Genomic DNA, 17,644 nt, shown 5'->3' with positions numbered 1-17,644 from the left:
TCAGTGCAACCGTCTTGTAGAAAAACTATTTCTTCCTCACGGTACTATAAAACTAGACAATTTTATGGCTAATTTTATGAAAGAGAGCGAATAAAAAACAATTTTTAGCTGTTTAACGCCAGTTAGCGTCAATAAGTGCACATTATCGGCAAAGTCTTAGATTGATACTAAACAGCTGTTATTAAATAGTGTTACATTTATATATAAAGCTTAAAAAAATTGTTACTTGAAAAACCTCTTATATTGAAAGCCTTACGGGTGAGTAGACACACTAGTTCTTCTCTTGGTACACATTAAGTCTAATCATCATCTGAACTAACATTACAGAACCGTTACTTATGGCCATACATCTCACTGATAATTTTACAAATTACATGGTCATTTTAACAAATAGGGTCCCTGTGAATTAAAATGGAGCAAACCTCTCTCTGTGGAACGTTTGGAACTGAGCAAATATAAACTTGCAGGGTGTGCCATTTTGTGTAGAAAATTATTGTAATTGTTGCAAAGTTGTTCCCCCCCCGAGAAATTATTGTATTCAGAATAGAGCTGGGTGTATGGTACAGACTTAACAATTGTGTTTTGTCCAGGTATATTGAGCCGGTTTAGAATTTATTTCACTCATGCTGCAATTCCCAGTGTCCTGTTCTGTCCAGGGCATGGGGTACCCTTTACCACCCTTGGGCCTGTGTTTCTGGGACAGGCTCCAGACTCCCGCAACCCGGACTTAGACAAGCTCCTCCAGACAATGAGCAAATTTAGCTCACACACAATGTCTGAAACCACTTGTTCCAAAGAGGTCATGGCAAACTTGAGCCTAACCTGGCAACGCAAGGCACAAGGCCGGAGGGGGAGGGGACACACCCAGGATGGGACGCTAGTCCGTCACAAGGCACCCCAATCGGGACTCGAACCCCAGACCCACCAGAGAGTGGGACCTGGCTAAGCCTGCTGCACCATTGTACCCCCCCAATAAGTTTAGCCGTTCTGTATAATTTCTTGTAATTTTTACGTGGCTTTCCTGGGACTCGGGATCATTGTACAGGGACACGAGGGTGTAATTTACATCAGGGAAAGCAGCAGTAACTATGTGCCCCCTGCCCTTAAAGTTTATTTTGTGTGGCCAGCCCTTGTTCCTGCTGCTGGACACCACCACCCCAGGGTAGCTGTAGTGTGGTGGTCAAAGCTGCTCCCTTTGCACCTCATAGGTCACAGGTTGAAATCCCATCTGCAGCTATAATACCCAATTGTATGAATTGCTAAATCATTATAAGTTGCTTTGGAGAGAAGTGTCAGCTAAATGAATAAACATAAACAGGAAAGATGGGGTAACTCTGATGTTGCTCAAGCAGGGCTACTTGTCAGTCCTGAACTTTGGCTGCAGCCTCACTTCCCTTTGCAGTTTTTGCAACCATTCTTTGTAAAATGGATTAAGCTGGAGGATTTCCAGTTTCAGAGCCACCACCCTCTTTACTTTAAGAAGACATTTGGTGAACGTTGCACCAAAAAGAAATCATGTTTTCTATATTGATATTTTTTAAGGAAGCTACATGCGACTATTATTTATTCACCTTGTTAACTGTCAGCAACATAAAACATGAGGTTTTTGTACTAGGGTGCTTATGTAGCAGCTCTAGCCACTATGTTACATCATGTAGTGTGTTTTACATTTGTTAATTTTGCCAGTGCTAATAAAACCAGATGCTTCTTCTCTTACAATGAACAGTGTGTTTCATCCAGCTAGATATTCCATAACAAAAAAAAAAAAGAGCATACAGACGTTGTGAAATTTTGAAAATAGAATATAATACCTCTGTTGAAGAATGTTATATGTTCCTGTTTTGTGCAATCTAAAGTAGTGGATCATATAACAAGGATGCTTTATTCTGCCTTCAGACATGCTCAGGAATGAGATAAATAATGGAACCACAGCCAGTGTTCTCTCTGTGGATGACCCTAATACTAATGTCCCGGCTGTCTAGCACCATTACACGGATAGGCTTTGGCTGGCGGGATATGGGAGCCAGAGCAAAGAGGTACATGCTTATTTGCTTCCTACTTGAATGTGGCTTTCCCAGAAATAGTACAGTGAATATTGTTGTGATGGTGTTCCCTACAAAAACTGCTTCTGTGGAGCCATTTTTCTAGATTTCCACCATACTGTATTCACATTTACTAATTTCCACACTACAATCTGCCAGATATGAGATACAGTGTAGAAATGTTATTAAATATTTGTTTTATACCACCTTTCACTTTTCCCTGCCAGACTCAGAAGATCCATTTCATAGTGGCATTCATCTTTACAGTTACAGTGGTGTACTTTTATAGATCCAGAACAAAGCACAGTGAATGAGTGGTGTGTTTGTCAAGGTTCTGTAGTCATGGGAACAAACAAGTTACATAAAAAGATTACATAATATCTTCCACATGGTGTACCTTGAAATAGCTATGATATCATAAGTACTGTACAAATCTTTGTTTAATTCTCAGCCACATTCATACTGAAAGCAAAAAGAAGGAAAATGAAGTTATTTTAGACATGAAGGGGAAATAGGTTGTGCCTAAGTTAAAATAAATGCAGTGTGTAAGGTGTATGAAACGCCTAAAGTGACTGCACACATCAGATGATAGTAAGATATAACTGCACAATTACTCTGTTAATCATTTCAGAGACGGTTTACTGTGGAGTGTTGACAGCAATCATATAAACTTAATGGTGTTTATTCTTGTATTGAATATTCACACCCTCAGCACAATGCGCGCACACACACACACACACACACACACACACACACACACACACACACATTTTCAGAGGTAAATTCCAGGTCTACATAAAATCATATCTGTGTAGGAATAAGCAATGTGGTTCTGCAATAATTGTGAAAAAGTACAAATACATAGCCTAAAATAATGAAGATAAACCATGATTATAGATAGAAGTGGAAGACAACGTCCTAAAGTAACCATGTGTTGAAGCTGTGGTGAGAAACTACTGTAATTGTGGCATCTCGTGTGTTGGGAAACTTCCTATTTTTGATTTTACTCATAGGTGTCTAAAATGTTTGACCATTCAAGGGTGCACACTACTATTACTGCTAATAATAATAATAATTAGAATAAGAATGATTTAAAAGACCTCATAAACCTCTATTATTCTTTAAAATGAGCATTATGACCCCCCTTTGCCTGACATGGGCTTCTACTTTTTTAGTGTCCTGCAACAGTAATACTGCTTACACTACATAAAAATATAAACCAATTTACTCTATGGAATATCATATTTACTCTGTAATGAACCATAAAGGTCCTGCAATACTTCATAGACACATTTTAGATAAGAAAAAAAACAACTGTTTTTAAATATATATAGAAATGTGAATGTTTCCATCCTGTAATATTAAAAGCCACTTAAGAAAATTGCACAAGGTGCATAGCAATAAATATATAAAATTTAAAAACAACTCAATCAAAGGGCTCTGAGTGCAGAGATACAATTATGTACAGTCCAGGGAGGAGTGAGCAGAGAGGAGTGCAGTGGGGGAGAAATGGACTGCATTTCAGTTGGAGGAGATCAGGTAGATTCTGGGGTGGTTTCATCATTTGTGATTTGACTCCCCAACAGACCAGTTATTGAGAGGAGAAAAAGTATGTGGCGCTTTTTTTTTTTTTACCATGCATCAACAACATCAGTTACATGACATTTGATCCAGTTCAGCTATAATCTCTTTGAGATGCACATGGAACATGTGCAATTCATACTTGCTGTGACAATATCTTCAAATTCTGTACCAGTTTGTAATTTTGGTAATTTTACAGGAAGCTGTTTAGATTACTTGTAAGGCCAGTAAATTAAAATGTGGCCTCATTTTCTTTGGTGGCTGTACACGCAACACACTTTTTGCACCATGCTATACAGTTTAAGAGCTTAACACAGTCTTTGAAATTTAACATTTTAGATAGGATTGCCTTGAACAGCAGGATAATCGGTAAAGCCTCATTTAGCAAAACAGGTTTGCTGGCATAACTTTTCATCTGACCAGTTTTCTAAACTTGGTTTGCAGTTATCAGTTTGAACCAGTTTGAACCTGTTTAAACTTCATGGGCTAAGGCTTTTGAAAAGTTATGGAATATATGAGTGCACTGACATGTTTTGATAAACAGGAGTGGCACATGTTTTTGAAAATGCAGGGATATGCTTGCATACTTTTTAATATGAATCTGAAGCTTTTGAGGTTTCTTGTAGCCTCTTTCATGTATGTTCTGTTACTGAAGCCTTTCTGCACAGCCTATAAAGAAATCAAAAGTGTTAATTAAACTAATTCCCATCTGTCACTGGACCTCCGGGCCCTAGCCGAAACCTGGATTACCCCAGACAAATAAAGCCACATCTGCAGCCCTCCCTGCTAACTACGCTTCCTCTCACACCCCACATCCCTCCAGCAGAGGTGGAGGCACAGGCTTGCTCATCTCTCCCCGGTGGGAATATTCTGTTTTCTTTCTGCACCTGCATGACCTGTCCTCCTTTGAATTGCATGTTGTCTCTATCACTGTCCCAATCACTCTTGTTGTGGTTGTTCTGTACCGGCCCCCTGCCTCTCCCGGCTGTTTCCTGGATGACCTCGACATCTTGTTGAGCCCTCTCCCAGGGGACAGCACTCCGCTGATTCTCCTGGGTGACTTCAACCTGCATGTCGAGGACAATCATGCAACTGGCCTTTTGCCGCTCCTACAGTCCTTTGACCTCTCCTTGTCCCAGTCCCCTGCTACTCACAAAGCTGGCCATCACCTTGACCTTGTCTTCTCCCGTAACTGTGGCTGTCCTGTCCTCTTAGTTACTCCACTGCATCTCTCAGATCATTTCTTCATCTCTTTCCGACCATTCCTCACCACTAATCCGTCTCCTTCTTCTGCACCCATCGTCACCTTCTGCCGTAACTTAAAATCTCTCTTGCCTTCCTGCCTTGCCTCTGCTATGCTGTCTGCTCTCCCTTCTGCTGCACAATTCTCAGATCTATCAACAGACAATGCTACTAACATTTTCATCTCTGCCTTATCTTCCTCTCTTGACTCTCTCTGTGCACTGTCTTCTAGACCAACACGCCCCAGTGCCACCCCATGGCTGACACAATACGTACTAATAGGACCGAACTCCAGGCTGCAGAGCGATGATGGTGAAAATCCAAGACTTGCATGGACCTGGATATCTACAAAGAACTCTCAGCTACTTTTCACTCTGCTGTCTCCTCAGCTAAAACAACCTTCTTCCACAACAAAATACAACAATATACAGTCTGCAGCTAAAAAAAATCACACAAACTCTTCGCCACCTTCTCTTCCCTATTGTGTCATTCGCTGCCCCCTCCTCCTCCTTCTCTCAGTGCTGATGACTTTGCTTTGTTTTTCAAAAGTCAACTCAGTTGCGGACAAGTTCTCGGCATCACCCTGGCCTGTTTGCACTGGACTTTGCTGTGAAGTCATGCTCTCCAAATTCAAGCCATTCTCAGAATCCGAAATCACTGACCTCCTGATATCGCACAGAGCCGCCACCTGCTTGCTTGATCCGATTCCATCGTCACTTCTACAGACCATCTCCCTGCAACTCTCCACCTTCATCTCTAAGATCATCTACTCCTTGCTCCTCTGGCTGCTTCCCATTTGCCTTCAGAACTGCTCTAATTTCACCTCTGGTAAAGAAACCCTCTCTGGATCCTAACTCAGCCCAAAACTACAGGCCTGTCTCCCTCCTCTCCTTTCTGTCTAAAACTCTAGAACGAGTGGCCTGTGATGAACTATCTGAATTCCTCACCCGAAACCATCTTCTCAATGGATATGAGTCTCGATTCAAAGAGAGTGCTCCTGGCAGTGTTTGATGCTCTCCAGTTGGCTAGAGCAGCCTCCCTCTCCTCGGTCCTCATCCTCCTCGACCTGTCTGCAGCATTCGACACTGTCAGCCACGAGATTCTACTTTCCTCTCTTAGTCAGCTTGGGATCACAGGAGCGACACTAAGAAGAGCTCTTGTTCTTCTCCTCTGCCTCTCTCAACTGGTGTCCCGCAGGGCTCGGTACTAGGTGCTCTGCTCTTCTCAATCTACACCTCCTCCCTTGGCCCTGTCACTGCCTCCCATGGATTCAAATACCACTGCTACCCTGATTATAACCAGCTCTTCCTCTCCTTTCTACCTGGAGCATCAGACATTTCCACGTTCATCGCTGCCTGCCTTTTGGACATCTCTGCATGGATGTCTCATCACCACCTACAACTCAACCTTTCCGAAACAGAGATCCTGCACCTCCCAGCCGGCCCATGTTCCTGTCATGATCTCTCGGTCAAACTGGACAACTCAGTCATTTTGCCTACTTCCTCATCTAAGAGTCTGGGAGTGATGACTGACTCAAGTTTATCTTTCTCTCAGCACATTGAAGCCACAACCCAGACCTGCAGATAAATCCTGCATAACATCCACAGGATCCGTCCTTACCTCACAACAGACTCTGCGCAACTGCTTGTCCAGGCCATGGTGACATCCCGTCTGGACTACTGCAACTCTCTTCTGTCTGGCCTTCCTGCTACTGCCATCAAACCTCTACAGCTAATACAGAATGCTGCTGCCCAAGTTATGCTTGACATACCAAAGCATTCTCATGTATCTCCTCTACTCGTTTCTCTGCACTGGTTTCCTGTAGCTGCCTGGATCAAATTTAAGACCTTGGTTATGGCCTACAAATGCATCAATAGAACTGCTCCAAGCTATCTACAAGACTTGATTATCCGCTACACCCCAACCCAGACTGCTACTGTCTTCCACATCTGCCTGCTTGGTGGTCCCACGCACAAAAGGTAAGGCATGGAGGTTCTCGGTTCTGGCTCCCCTGTGGTGGAATGACCTCCCCCTCTCACTCAAAACTGCTGAATCTTTGTCCACATTTAAAAAGGGTCTTAAAACTCACCTCTTCCAGACTCACTTCGCTCACGATCTCTTAAGTTCATGTTAAGGTATAAATATTCATGCACTATAACTTTAAGATCATCCATGGATTGATCCTTTATGCAGCTGTAACATAAATGTTTATTTGTATCTCAAAAAAAAAAAATTACTAGGAAAGCAATCAGGAATCATCGATAGTTTTATGCAGCTAATCATGTGATGAACATTGGTGCATATGGTGAAAGAAACTAACTGTACTTAACAATCATACATGTGCAACTATATCTCTCTTTCTCCTAATGTAATGTGCAAATTGTATTTTCTATGACATGTATGACACTTTTGAGAAAAGTGTCTGCTAAATGAATAAATGTAAACTAGGTAAACCTTAATCAAAACAAAGTGTAGGAAATTTCAAAGGAGTTGGAATCTGTTGACCATATTTGGTCTGTTATTTACATTTATTCCTTTAGCTTTTATCTAAAGCTTACAATGTTAAGATACCTCTATTTACCCATTTATACAGCTGGATAAGGAGGAAGTTGGGAAAAGTAGTACCTTGCTTATGGATATCAAAACAGTAGGTGAGATTAAAACTGGTGACCTTCAGATTCAAAGGCAACAGCTTTTTTGCTCCCTTTAATGGTGAAAAGTTTTATATTTTTATATTGTGCTGAAATCATGATTTATTTTTGCGGCAGCAGGGGAAATGTGGCTGTCTGGTAGTGCAGTGCTCCCCCTGTGTGTACATTGTTGAACAAACAACCATTTTTGGGAGTTACATTTGAATTGCTGGTCCCAGTGTTGTTCTGTGTGTTTGACAGATTAGGCCACGCGTATGTGTTTGAGTGCTGTGACTCTGTGTCCTTATCCTGCTGCTGATACAGTGGGTTTTTGTATAATATACATAGAAATTTTGCAGTGTTTTAGTGATATTTGGGGAAATAGATACAGAGTTTTGGGGGGGCTGGGAATGCATCGTTATATTTCCCATTTAAAATAATGAAAAATAGACTCTCTGTATCCCAAATTTTGATAGCCACACCATTTTCATTAAGATTCATTTATAGAATCAAGGGATACCTTTAAGATTTTATGATGTATACATTTTAATTTGTCAGTTCTAGAAATACATCTATGTTTTCTTCTTTTGAATACTTTTCTAAAGGGATAGATGCATGTATTCTCTTTTCCAGTTAGGATGAAATTACTGGCAGTATTAATACTACACAACAGTTGAAATTTATTTTATGTATTTTATTTAAAAATTAAGTTAAAAACCAGTGTCCTGACTTTCCCAATGGCTCAATTTTTCACAAAGACAAACAAAAGGAAAAAAATGAAAGTAAAATTAAACATATAATCAAACATACACAGTTCTGCTAATGGTTAACATTAGGACTCCAGTAATGCTTTGTCTTTATTAGTTTGGATTAGAATATGGGTAAAAACTTTCAACTCTGCACTTCCTTACATGAGATTGCATCCATGGTTCAATCCCAGGAAAAGTTTATCGACCTTGTTTGTAAATGTGTAATATTCAGAAGGATATGTGTTTTGAACGTAAATAAGTTACAATTATCAATCAAAATGGTATACAGTAAATATATGTTTTAATATTCACCAGTGTGTTTTCAGATTTGACAATTGTTAGTAAAGTACCAAAAGGTTTTTCCCTTTTAAGCAGGGTGGTGTTGGTTTTAACATCAAACATAGTAATCATAATGTATTGATATAGAACATATTAAAATTGAGCTTCTCAATATAAGACATCTGAATACTCAAAGCTACACATACTTCATCCGTCCAATATAAAACATCAGACAGCAAACATGAGGGATACATTTACTGTAGATTCTGTTGCCTACCACAAGACTGCAAAATGGTAGGATTACTGAACTTCCTTTTTATGGAACAGTACATAGGGCAGCATGTATGGGTATTTTTTATTTTTTTTTTTAAAAGGTAAGCTGAAGGTATGGACAGGAACCATGTATAACACGTGAAGGCAACAAACAGTAACATACAGTTGTCATATTTAAAAGTGTGCCTTCCTTATTGTACCATAAATCAAATCAGCTGGAAACGAGATGCCAAATGGTCAGCTGGCTCTGCTAAAGAATGGAACTACAGTTGTAATTCAGTTTCCATGCATAACAACAATGGGAAACAGCCCCAACAGCTGAAGCTCTCCCATCTAATGTTTCCAGCGGTCCTGATTTACCTTGGAGACAGCAGTACACAGACAGTGTATACTCATTTGAAATGTGATCCTCTGAGAACTACACCTCAGTGCAAGAGATCATATTTCAGGAAATGTAGTGTCAAGCCAGGAAAGGGAGGGAAAGCCAACATGTTATTTATAGTTGATCAGATAATCAGTTTGAAGAGTTGTGGCCCTGGCTCTTGGATCTGTGTTACAATGGTTTGGAATAAAACACACAAATATTAAATGTAAACTGATATTTTCCATTAGACCACTAACACTTTCCATTATTCCTATTCTCTCTCTCACACACACACACACACACACACACACACACACACACACACTGTTCCATAGATTGGGTTAGTCCCATCCCACAAAGTGTTATTCATAATTGATTAGTTTGTTCACAATACTTGAAATCCTTTCAAGGCAAAAGGTTAAAATATATCTCCCACCTTGGGAGATGGAGTAAATAAATACATACACACATAAGAATCCCTTATTCGCAGGCAATCTACATATAGGTATGTAAAGAAAATGACAGGTTAAGAAAAAAAAAAAAAAGGTTACAGACAGAATGAGTTACTCTTTAAAGTAACTCATTGAAAATAAAAATATAGGAGAGCTTTCCCATAGCTTCAACACGCAGACAGGCCAAATGCATCTTCACACTGGCAACAAATACATTTGCCAATGTTTTTGCATAATTTGATGTTTAATATTTGGAAAAAAAAAAAAAAAAAAAGTGTTGCCCTCTGGTGGATAAATCCAAAAATGCAGCAGTATCGTATACGTACTTCAAAAGATGCGAAGCTGCTCATTTCTGAATGGGAATACCATTCAGTCTGTACAGAAATAAAAGCAGAAACCTAGAAATGAAGTCACTGAGAAAGACAAGCACAGGAGCAGCCCCAGGAGAACCACTTCACACTATGTGAGCAAGCAACGTGACAAGGGCAGCCACGTCCAACGAGTCTCTTGATCTTGTCAGGATCGCTCTGCACAGGCAAGTTCCTTCTGCATCACTGAAACTTTGGTCCAAAAGTGGGTGTGTCCATGAAACATTGAGAAGGTTTAAAAAAAAAAAAAAGACACACAAAACTGTGATGAAGCTTTGCAACAAACGTGCAAGCCCCTCCAATGTGCCTGACCCAGCCCTGCTATAAAAAGGAAGTCTACTTGAGCACCAGTGTGGCTTCACTTCCATCCTTTCTTTTCAGGTACAGGCCATGTGTCAGGTGGTGCTCCCTTCGCAAGAAGGCGTAGAAGTAGTCTGACACCAGCAGGATCTGTGAACAACAGAGCAAAAAAAAAAAAAAAAAGGTACTTGATTAAAGTCATCCCAAAGTTTGCAGCAAATCTAAACACACATAGGTATTGATGACTATCAAGCACCACATCATATTTTGCAAATTGACAGTTTTCCGATAAGTCTGTTCTCCAGTTATCTTTAGCGGAGATATGTAGGGAAACAAAATGATTCTTTTCAGTGAGTTCAGTATACAGCTATTCCAATGTGCAACTATGGGAAATGATACTGTTCTAATATAACTATAGTGTAACTCAATACTCTAGAAAGCAATTGACATACCGGCTAATCTGTGTAAAGGCCCGTATCATCACCAAATATACATTAGTGACAGACAGGAACAAGTATATCTTTGCAGTCATAATTAAGTCCTCTGTGGAATTATTTGATAACAGTAATGGAAAAACACTGGCAGAAAAACCACAAAATCTATCCTTAGCTTTAAATATGAAATGGTTGATGTGTGATGATAGCCTTGTGGATTCGATTGCAGTCTTAATAGCTTTATAATGTGGTACTAGTCTCATTCATGCTGGGAGCCCCATTAAATTGCCACCACTTGGCAGTGTGTAATGGCTGAGGGACTCGACCCTCCCCCTACCTGTCCCACATTGAAGAGCAGAGTGATGGCGTAGTAGAAGTTGGAGTTGGCACTACCGGCATAGATCCACAGGTGCCAGAGGACGGGAAAGAGTGCAGAACATGCCAGCATGACGCAGGACACTAGAAAGATATTCCTCAGGACTGAGGAGACAGAGAGGGGAAATCAATAGTCATTCACAATTCTCTCAACACTGGAGGATAAACAAGGAAGTCTGTCACACGCTAAACAACTAGAGAGAACACTAGTTGTTCAAACTGTGTGATAGATGTCCTTGTTTCCTTGCTGCACTTTCAGTTAATTATTGGAGTAATTAACTAATTCACATAATTTCATTCATTTTGCTTGATAACTGGTCAAGGAAAATGCAGAAATGCCTTCAGTTCTATTATTTTTGTCCAGAGTAGGGGAATTAAATTTTAATATACAAAGGAACATGTTTTGTTTTTCCACTGGCAAATCCTCCTTGTTAAATTACTTAATTAAATTACCACAGGATCACTGAAGTTATTAAATTACCTGTAGCTTTCAGCCATTAACAGATGTGACACATAATTGACACAGGATTGTTGGCTTGGAAAATGCTATAACACAACAAGGTTCAGGAACCCGAAGGAAGCGTAGCATGAAAACTCACATCTATAAAGGTGACTCCAGACTGGTAGAAAGGCCATGTAGAGGCTAATGTCTCCCACGGTTGGGTAGGATTTAAATATGGAGATGATGGCAATCTGCATGAATATGAGGAAGACAGGGTGCTCCCTAAAAAACACAAGGCACAAAATAAGCAGAAAGACAAGTCACGAAATCAGCAGCACACAGCCAAGGTCAGAGCACAAACACAAGCTGGGTAACATACAGGACAACACTTCAAAATTTAATGGTAAAAAAGTTAAAATATGAAATGAAACATTTAAACACAAACAACATCTAGAAAATGGTATTTTTTCCATTTCCCACCAAATGTGGCAGTAACGCACAGCTCGTTATTAATCATGGCATAATTCTATCTCTGTAAGTCGCCTGGGATAAAGGGGATGGAAGAATAGATGGACTAAAATTCTGCTTGTTTTTACACCTAGTGGTCATGGGCACTAAAACAGAGTAGAGGTGGAACTCACTTCAGCTTGATGGAGAGTGGTATGGTGTAGAAGAACACATTGATCTGGAAGACACAGATGAAGAAGAAGCGAAAATGTTCGAACATCTCGGCAAAGAAGTACCAGAAAAGACCGATGTTGGGAGTGAGGTCTGGGACTGACAGGCTGTTGGAACAAAAAAAAAAAAACAAAAATTGTTGAGCTTTAGGCACCAAACAGTCACTTTATTGCAGTATAAAAGTGAAAAGAAGTAGATGATGCAGATGAAGTAAACTCACATGAATCCATACACAGAGGGGATGAAGTCCCAGGAGCTGAGCAGGAAGAAAGAGAGGCAGACGATGACGCACAGGCTGCCCAGGTACATCACTGCATACTGCAGTGTGAAGAGCCAGAAGCTTGGTCGGTAGAAATTGACAGGGATGTAGAGCCTCTGCGGACAGACAGAAACAGACAGAAGAGGCTCATTATACTCATATCACTGAAGAGATACAAGAAGAGAGCAAAGGATCACTGACCTGCTGACTGAATCTTCCTTCCAAAGCAAGGTAAATAACTCAGTTTCTACCAGTTATACAAAGGTAATTCAAGGTAAACAACTGAAGTATGCATCACTACCTAATCCTGGCCATCGAGGGCCACAAGATGTGCTGCTTTCGTTCAACTTCTTTGTTGTCAGCTTCAATTACTTACCTAGTGTTTGAAGTATGCCTAATTTGAATATTTTCCAAAACACACAGAACTGTGGACCTAGAGGACCAGGAGTAAGTAAAAAGACCATGCGGTGGGCTTCTATGAGCTGAATTTTGGTCACAGACCCACCTTACCCACTATAACCCCAGGTTCCTCAGTTCTTACTAAGTAGCATGTATCCAAATGAGGCTGACTTACCTGCAGGAGGAACAGCAGAGCTGGGGCAAACAGAGTGAGAGGGTAGATGGACTGATATGTTGCTAAGGCCAAGAAAACTGCACTCAAGAAGGCACTTCCTTCAATGACAAAAAACAGAGTGCATTTATTAATTTAACAGACACTTTTCTCCAAAGCAAAATACAATCACAACTAATTATCCAAGGTGATATTACAGTGCTAGATACACTGCACTGAACTCCCTAGAATGATTCACCCATTTGTACAACGGGGCAGTGTAACACACATTTGTTCATATATGCACACACACTAGGAGCAATTTATAAAGTCCCCACTTGACAGCCTTTGGACCGTGGGAGGAAACTAACACCAACATGGGGAAAACATGCAAACAGGAGCTGTGAGGCACTAGCACTACCTGCTACACCACCACTAACTTTGTCTTCTTTTTATAATATTTAACAAACCATACAGTATTCAGCTATCATATCTGTAATCCATACCATCATTACATTTATCTTTATTTATTTAAGCTTATGCTTTTCTCCAAAAGCAACCTACACTGTTAAGTCACAATGATTTTACTCATTTATACAGCTGGGTAATCTTTGCTGTAGCAAATTAGGGTAAATACATTGATCACTGCTGCTACAGTAGGAGGAGGTATTCAAACTTGTGTCCTTTGAATGCAAGGATGTAACTCTAACCACTGTCACTTGCTTCTTCTCATGTGAAGAACTTTCTCATCACATGGGAAAGTGCATCACAGTAGTATTGTTGATGAGTATAAATCTAAGTTGATAACATAAATACTACTATTTACATCATCAAGATTGACATAAATGAGAAAGAAATGTTTGCTGTCTACAAGATGAGCAGCCCAGTTCTGTGGAGAACAATTTATCCTGTTGTCTGTACCTTTAATTGTACTTAGGATGAAGAGTGCGATGACAGCATTGTTGAGGCCACACGTCGACTTGGCCACACAGGAGAAAATAGTGAAGGGGTTCAGCAAATAGCTGGAATATCGAAAGAACGAAAGACTTAAAACCAGTGCAGCATTTTGAACTTCATGCAGCATCAGTCCAAGATAGAACAGTACCTGCAAAAATGATACTAAAATATATTTAGAACACAAATGATGATTATGTATAATATGTATAATTGCTTGACGTTCAGCTGTAAGAACTGCAAAACCCTGTACAACAATTATCATCACCACCTTCATCCATGGAAATTTAAGATATAATTTCATATATCCCATTGTAAAAAAAATTCTAGTCCGAGTATATAGCCACATGGCTAACATTATATTACTGCGTATCATTTTGTCAAAAGAGCAAATGAGAAACGATGTAAAACAGTTTCAAGGGTGAAAATTTGTCTAAGTAGATAAATAGCATTGCAGTTCTATGTCCACAAAAATATACTTTATCTGATGATGCCATAGGAGTTTGAATAGAATAATACTCACAACAAAGCCACTTTAAGAGGGATGTAGTACATCTCTTTAGGGGTGCGGATAAGCTCCAGGCAGTCGTGGGGATAGCGGTCAGCTTCCAGGGCATACTTCTGCTTCCTGAACTGAAACAAAGCTCACGTCACATCATTCAGCTCAGCGCCACATTTACTAAACACGGAACGCAGCACAAGCAGGGAAGCTTCTCACACTGAGCCCTCAAAAACAGACTGAATGGCGAGAGTCTGCATGTAAACGAGCTGATTGACATGACATTCACACTTAGACACAAGTACAAAACGTGACTTGCACATTACACAGATGTCACAGAGCTTGCCGTCTCTACTTTCGCAGTTTGCGTTCCTAATATTTTTTATATTAAAGTCTCACGTGGAGTTCTCCACAGAGTTGAGGTTTATGTATTTGAATACAACAATTATAAAAAGACAAAGCAGTCCCACTTCTACATCAGAAAATGTACAGTAAAAGTAAACCATTCCATTAAAATGCAGTATCACTCTGAGCTCCAAGTTCAGTTATACAGAACACCACACACACACACACACACACACACACACACACACACACACACACACACATTTTCTGAACTGCTTGTCCCACAGGGGGTCGCGGGGAACCGGAGCCTACCCGGCAACACAGGGCGCAAGGCCAGAGGGGGAGGGGACACACCCAGGACGGGACGCCAGCCCGCCGCAAGGCACCCCAAGCGGGACTCGAACCCCAGACCCACTGGAGAGCAGGACCCGGTCCAACCCACTGCACCACCGTGCCCCCATCAGAACACTAGTCAAGGATAATATTTACATTGTTAAGCACCTACCACAGTTTTGTTATAGTCTTGCACAGCTAAGTAGAGTGCCACAGCGGTGATTCCATCTGCAATCTGAAAAATTCCACACAGAGCGACATGAGCCATGGGTGCCGGCCAAAAAAAAAAAAAATAAACCAACTGTCGGGCCACGGCAACGTCTCGCGCGGACTCTACTCACCATGAACACAATATCTGCATAATCAATAACGAAGTGAAAGAGGTATATGATGAGTGGTGTCTGCAGCAGGAAAAAAAGAAGAAATATTACAGTGAATGTTACCGGTCGACACCGTCATTTTTAACTTGCGTACAAAACTCATACGGCAATGACCCGAGAGCCAGGTCCGCATCTTGCGCCCGAAATAAGCGTACTCACTTCGTGAAACACGTCCCCGGAATATGGGGACGCTCCCAAGTCGAGCAGAGCCAGGCCCTCCACAACTGCAAAAACGAGACACAGGCAGCAGGTGGCGCGGTGGTTAAACTAGTCTAGAGCCGTGCAATCTGGAGATCCCACATTTAAAACCCACCCATGCTGTAGCACCCTGCCCTGAATTGCTCCAGTACAAATATTACAGCAGTCAAAGTGTCAGTGGACCCCCCCACCCTGATGTCTGTCTTCACCTGCTCAGGACAGGGCTCCAATCACACTTCCACCTGATTACAACACTCTCTGCAGTTCTAACACGACAAGCAAACCTACTGCTATCAACACAACTAGGAGTTATCTCGAGTCAATTAGAGCAATTATTTAACCTCTTCTTGTTCTTCTGCCTCGGCTTGGTCATACTAGAGAAGATACCAGCACCACCACCACCAGCAGCAGCAAACGCAGTAGACCAGGCAGTGATCACTTCGTTTGAACCGCATAACAGAGTCCGCAATTTCAAATATTCAGCTTGAAACACTTCAAGGATTCAAACAAATAATAGGAATCATGCACACAGTCAGTGAGTAGTTATACTCGACTCGACTCGAGCAGCAGGATCATGTGTGTCACAGGCGGCTCGAAGTACTATCAGTATCGAATAGAGGAAACGAGGCATCGGGCTGCGACCGACCTCTTTTCCAGGCGTTCAGCGGTGACACCACCTCCACCCTCTCCATCAGAGGCTCCGCTAAACTCGAGCTGAAGAGCACAGCCCTGATAGTCACAGCCACAATCAGTACGAGAGTTAAGGGAGCCGCCATTTTCGCCGGGGAGGAAGCAGCCTTCTCCAGCGCCCCCCGGTAGACTTCTGGGAAGTGAAGTCATATTTATCGACTGAGCTCTTTAGACTAAGCGTAACCGGAAACTGCATAGAACTACAAAGACCATTGGCCCAGGAAACACCGCGCCTTGAACGTGGTCGTGTTGCTGTTTTGTGGAGAGAGCGAGGCCAGCACTGTCAAACTCATGTTGGATTGTAAAATCCAGCAGTTTGTCTAGCTCTCCTCACAGCATTTATGTTGTTGTTTTCAAATTTGAATTAAATATACAAAGTGAAATATTGCATACAGGCATTCTTTTATAAGTATCAGTTTTATTGACATTTTTCTTAAATAGGTTCAATCAAGACCTACTGAATTAAAAATCAGTTTAAATCACATAGCTGCTGGAGGTCTGCAGGTCCCTGGGTTTAATGCTCTCTTGAATTAGGTCAAAGTTAGAGCAGTAGACACCTTTGGAGTGAGACTTACAAGACCATGAGTTTAATGGTCCTGAACCAGACTAGATTTGCACCAGTAAGCCCTGCAAGAGGGAACCCTACAGGACAGCGGTTTTGTCAGTCAGTCAGTTTCCTTCCACTTGTCTTGGGGGAGTTGTGATGGTAGCAGGCTAAGCAGGCAGGCCCAAACCTTCCTTCCTTCCCTCCCTCCCTCCCCAGCAACAGTCTTCATAGGGGATCCCCAGGCCGTCTGAGAGATATTATCTCTGCAGCAGGGTCCCCTCAGACTTGTCTCATATAAGTCCAGGAAGACATTCTCGCAACGTGTCCAAACACCCTCACATGATTCATCTTGATCACCGTGTCCCTCCAGCTTCTCATTTTGTTTTATTGATCGTGATTTGGAGATTCAAGTAGCTTTGGAGTTAAGGGCAAAACGACTCACAAACAACCTTTCTATCCTCACTGTATTCTTACTCCCCATGTTACAGGTTTTATTTTCGGTCTACTCAATTCACAGACAGCTACCAACACTTCTTATATTTCATTCTTCACTCTTCCAGACTGGGTGCAGCATTTGTCAACCCAAAATTAAATTTCAGTCTGTAACAAGTGGTAGTAGAGGTGCTACAATAGTGTTAAGAATCAGAATTTTTTTTCTTTAAAAGTTCAGAAATGTCAGT

General features: G+C 41.2%; 1 protein-coding gene across 1 annotated transcript; it reads right to left on the bottom strand.

Moving 5' to 3' along the window:
• Window positions 1-8,223: 8,223 nt before the first annotated feature.
• On the bottom strand, window positions 8,224-16,516 carry pigu (phosphatidylinositol glycan anchor biosynthesis, class U). The gene is made up of 12 exons (XM_018742271.2): window positions 16,374-16,516; window positions 15,689-15,753; window positions 15,491-15,550; window positions 15,322-15,384; window positions 14,496-14,605; window positions 13,940-14,040; window positions 13,043-13,140; window positions 12,430-12,584; window positions 12,173-12,316; window positions 11,689-11,813; window positions 11,052-11,194; window positions 8,224-10,430 (listed from the first exon to the last, which is right to left on the bottom strand). The coding sequence occupies exons 1-12, from the start codon at window positions 16,501-16,503 to the stop codon at window positions 10,317-10,319; spliced, it is 1,308 nt and encodes a 435-aa protein (XP_018597787.1). The 5' UTR covers window positions 16,504-16,516; the 3' UTR covers window positions 8,224-10,316.
• Window positions 16,517-17,644: the final 1,128 nt, after the last annotated feature.

The sequence above is a fragment of the Scleropages formosus genome, chromosome 22, assembly GCF_900964775.1.
Source record: "Scleropages formosus chromosome 22, fSclFor1.1, whole genome shotgun sequence".
Lineage (NCBI taxonomy): Eukaryota > Metazoa > Chordata > Actinopteri > Osteoglossiformes > Osteoglossidae > Scleropages > Scleropages formosus.
The sequence above is the reverse complement of the archived record's forward strand: the minus strand, read 5'-3'. Positions and strand labels throughout refer to the sequence as shown.

What these genes read in the sequence shown, in the direction of transcription:
- pigu (XM_018742271.2), bottom strand. Translation starts at nt 16,503, where the DNA reads ATGGCGGCTCCCTTAACTCTCGTACTGATTGTGGCTGTGACTATCAGG. An exon ending in AAGACTATAACAAAACTGTG is followed by an intron (nt 14,606 to 15,321) that starts GTAGGTGCTTAA and finishes GCTTTGTTTCAG; the next exon opens with TTCAGGAAGCAGAAGTATGC. An exon ending in CCTCTTAAAGTGGCTTTGTT is followed by an intron (nt 14,041 to 14,495) that starts GTGAGTATTATT and finishes TCGATATTCCAG; the next exon opens with CTATTTGCTGAACCCCTTCA.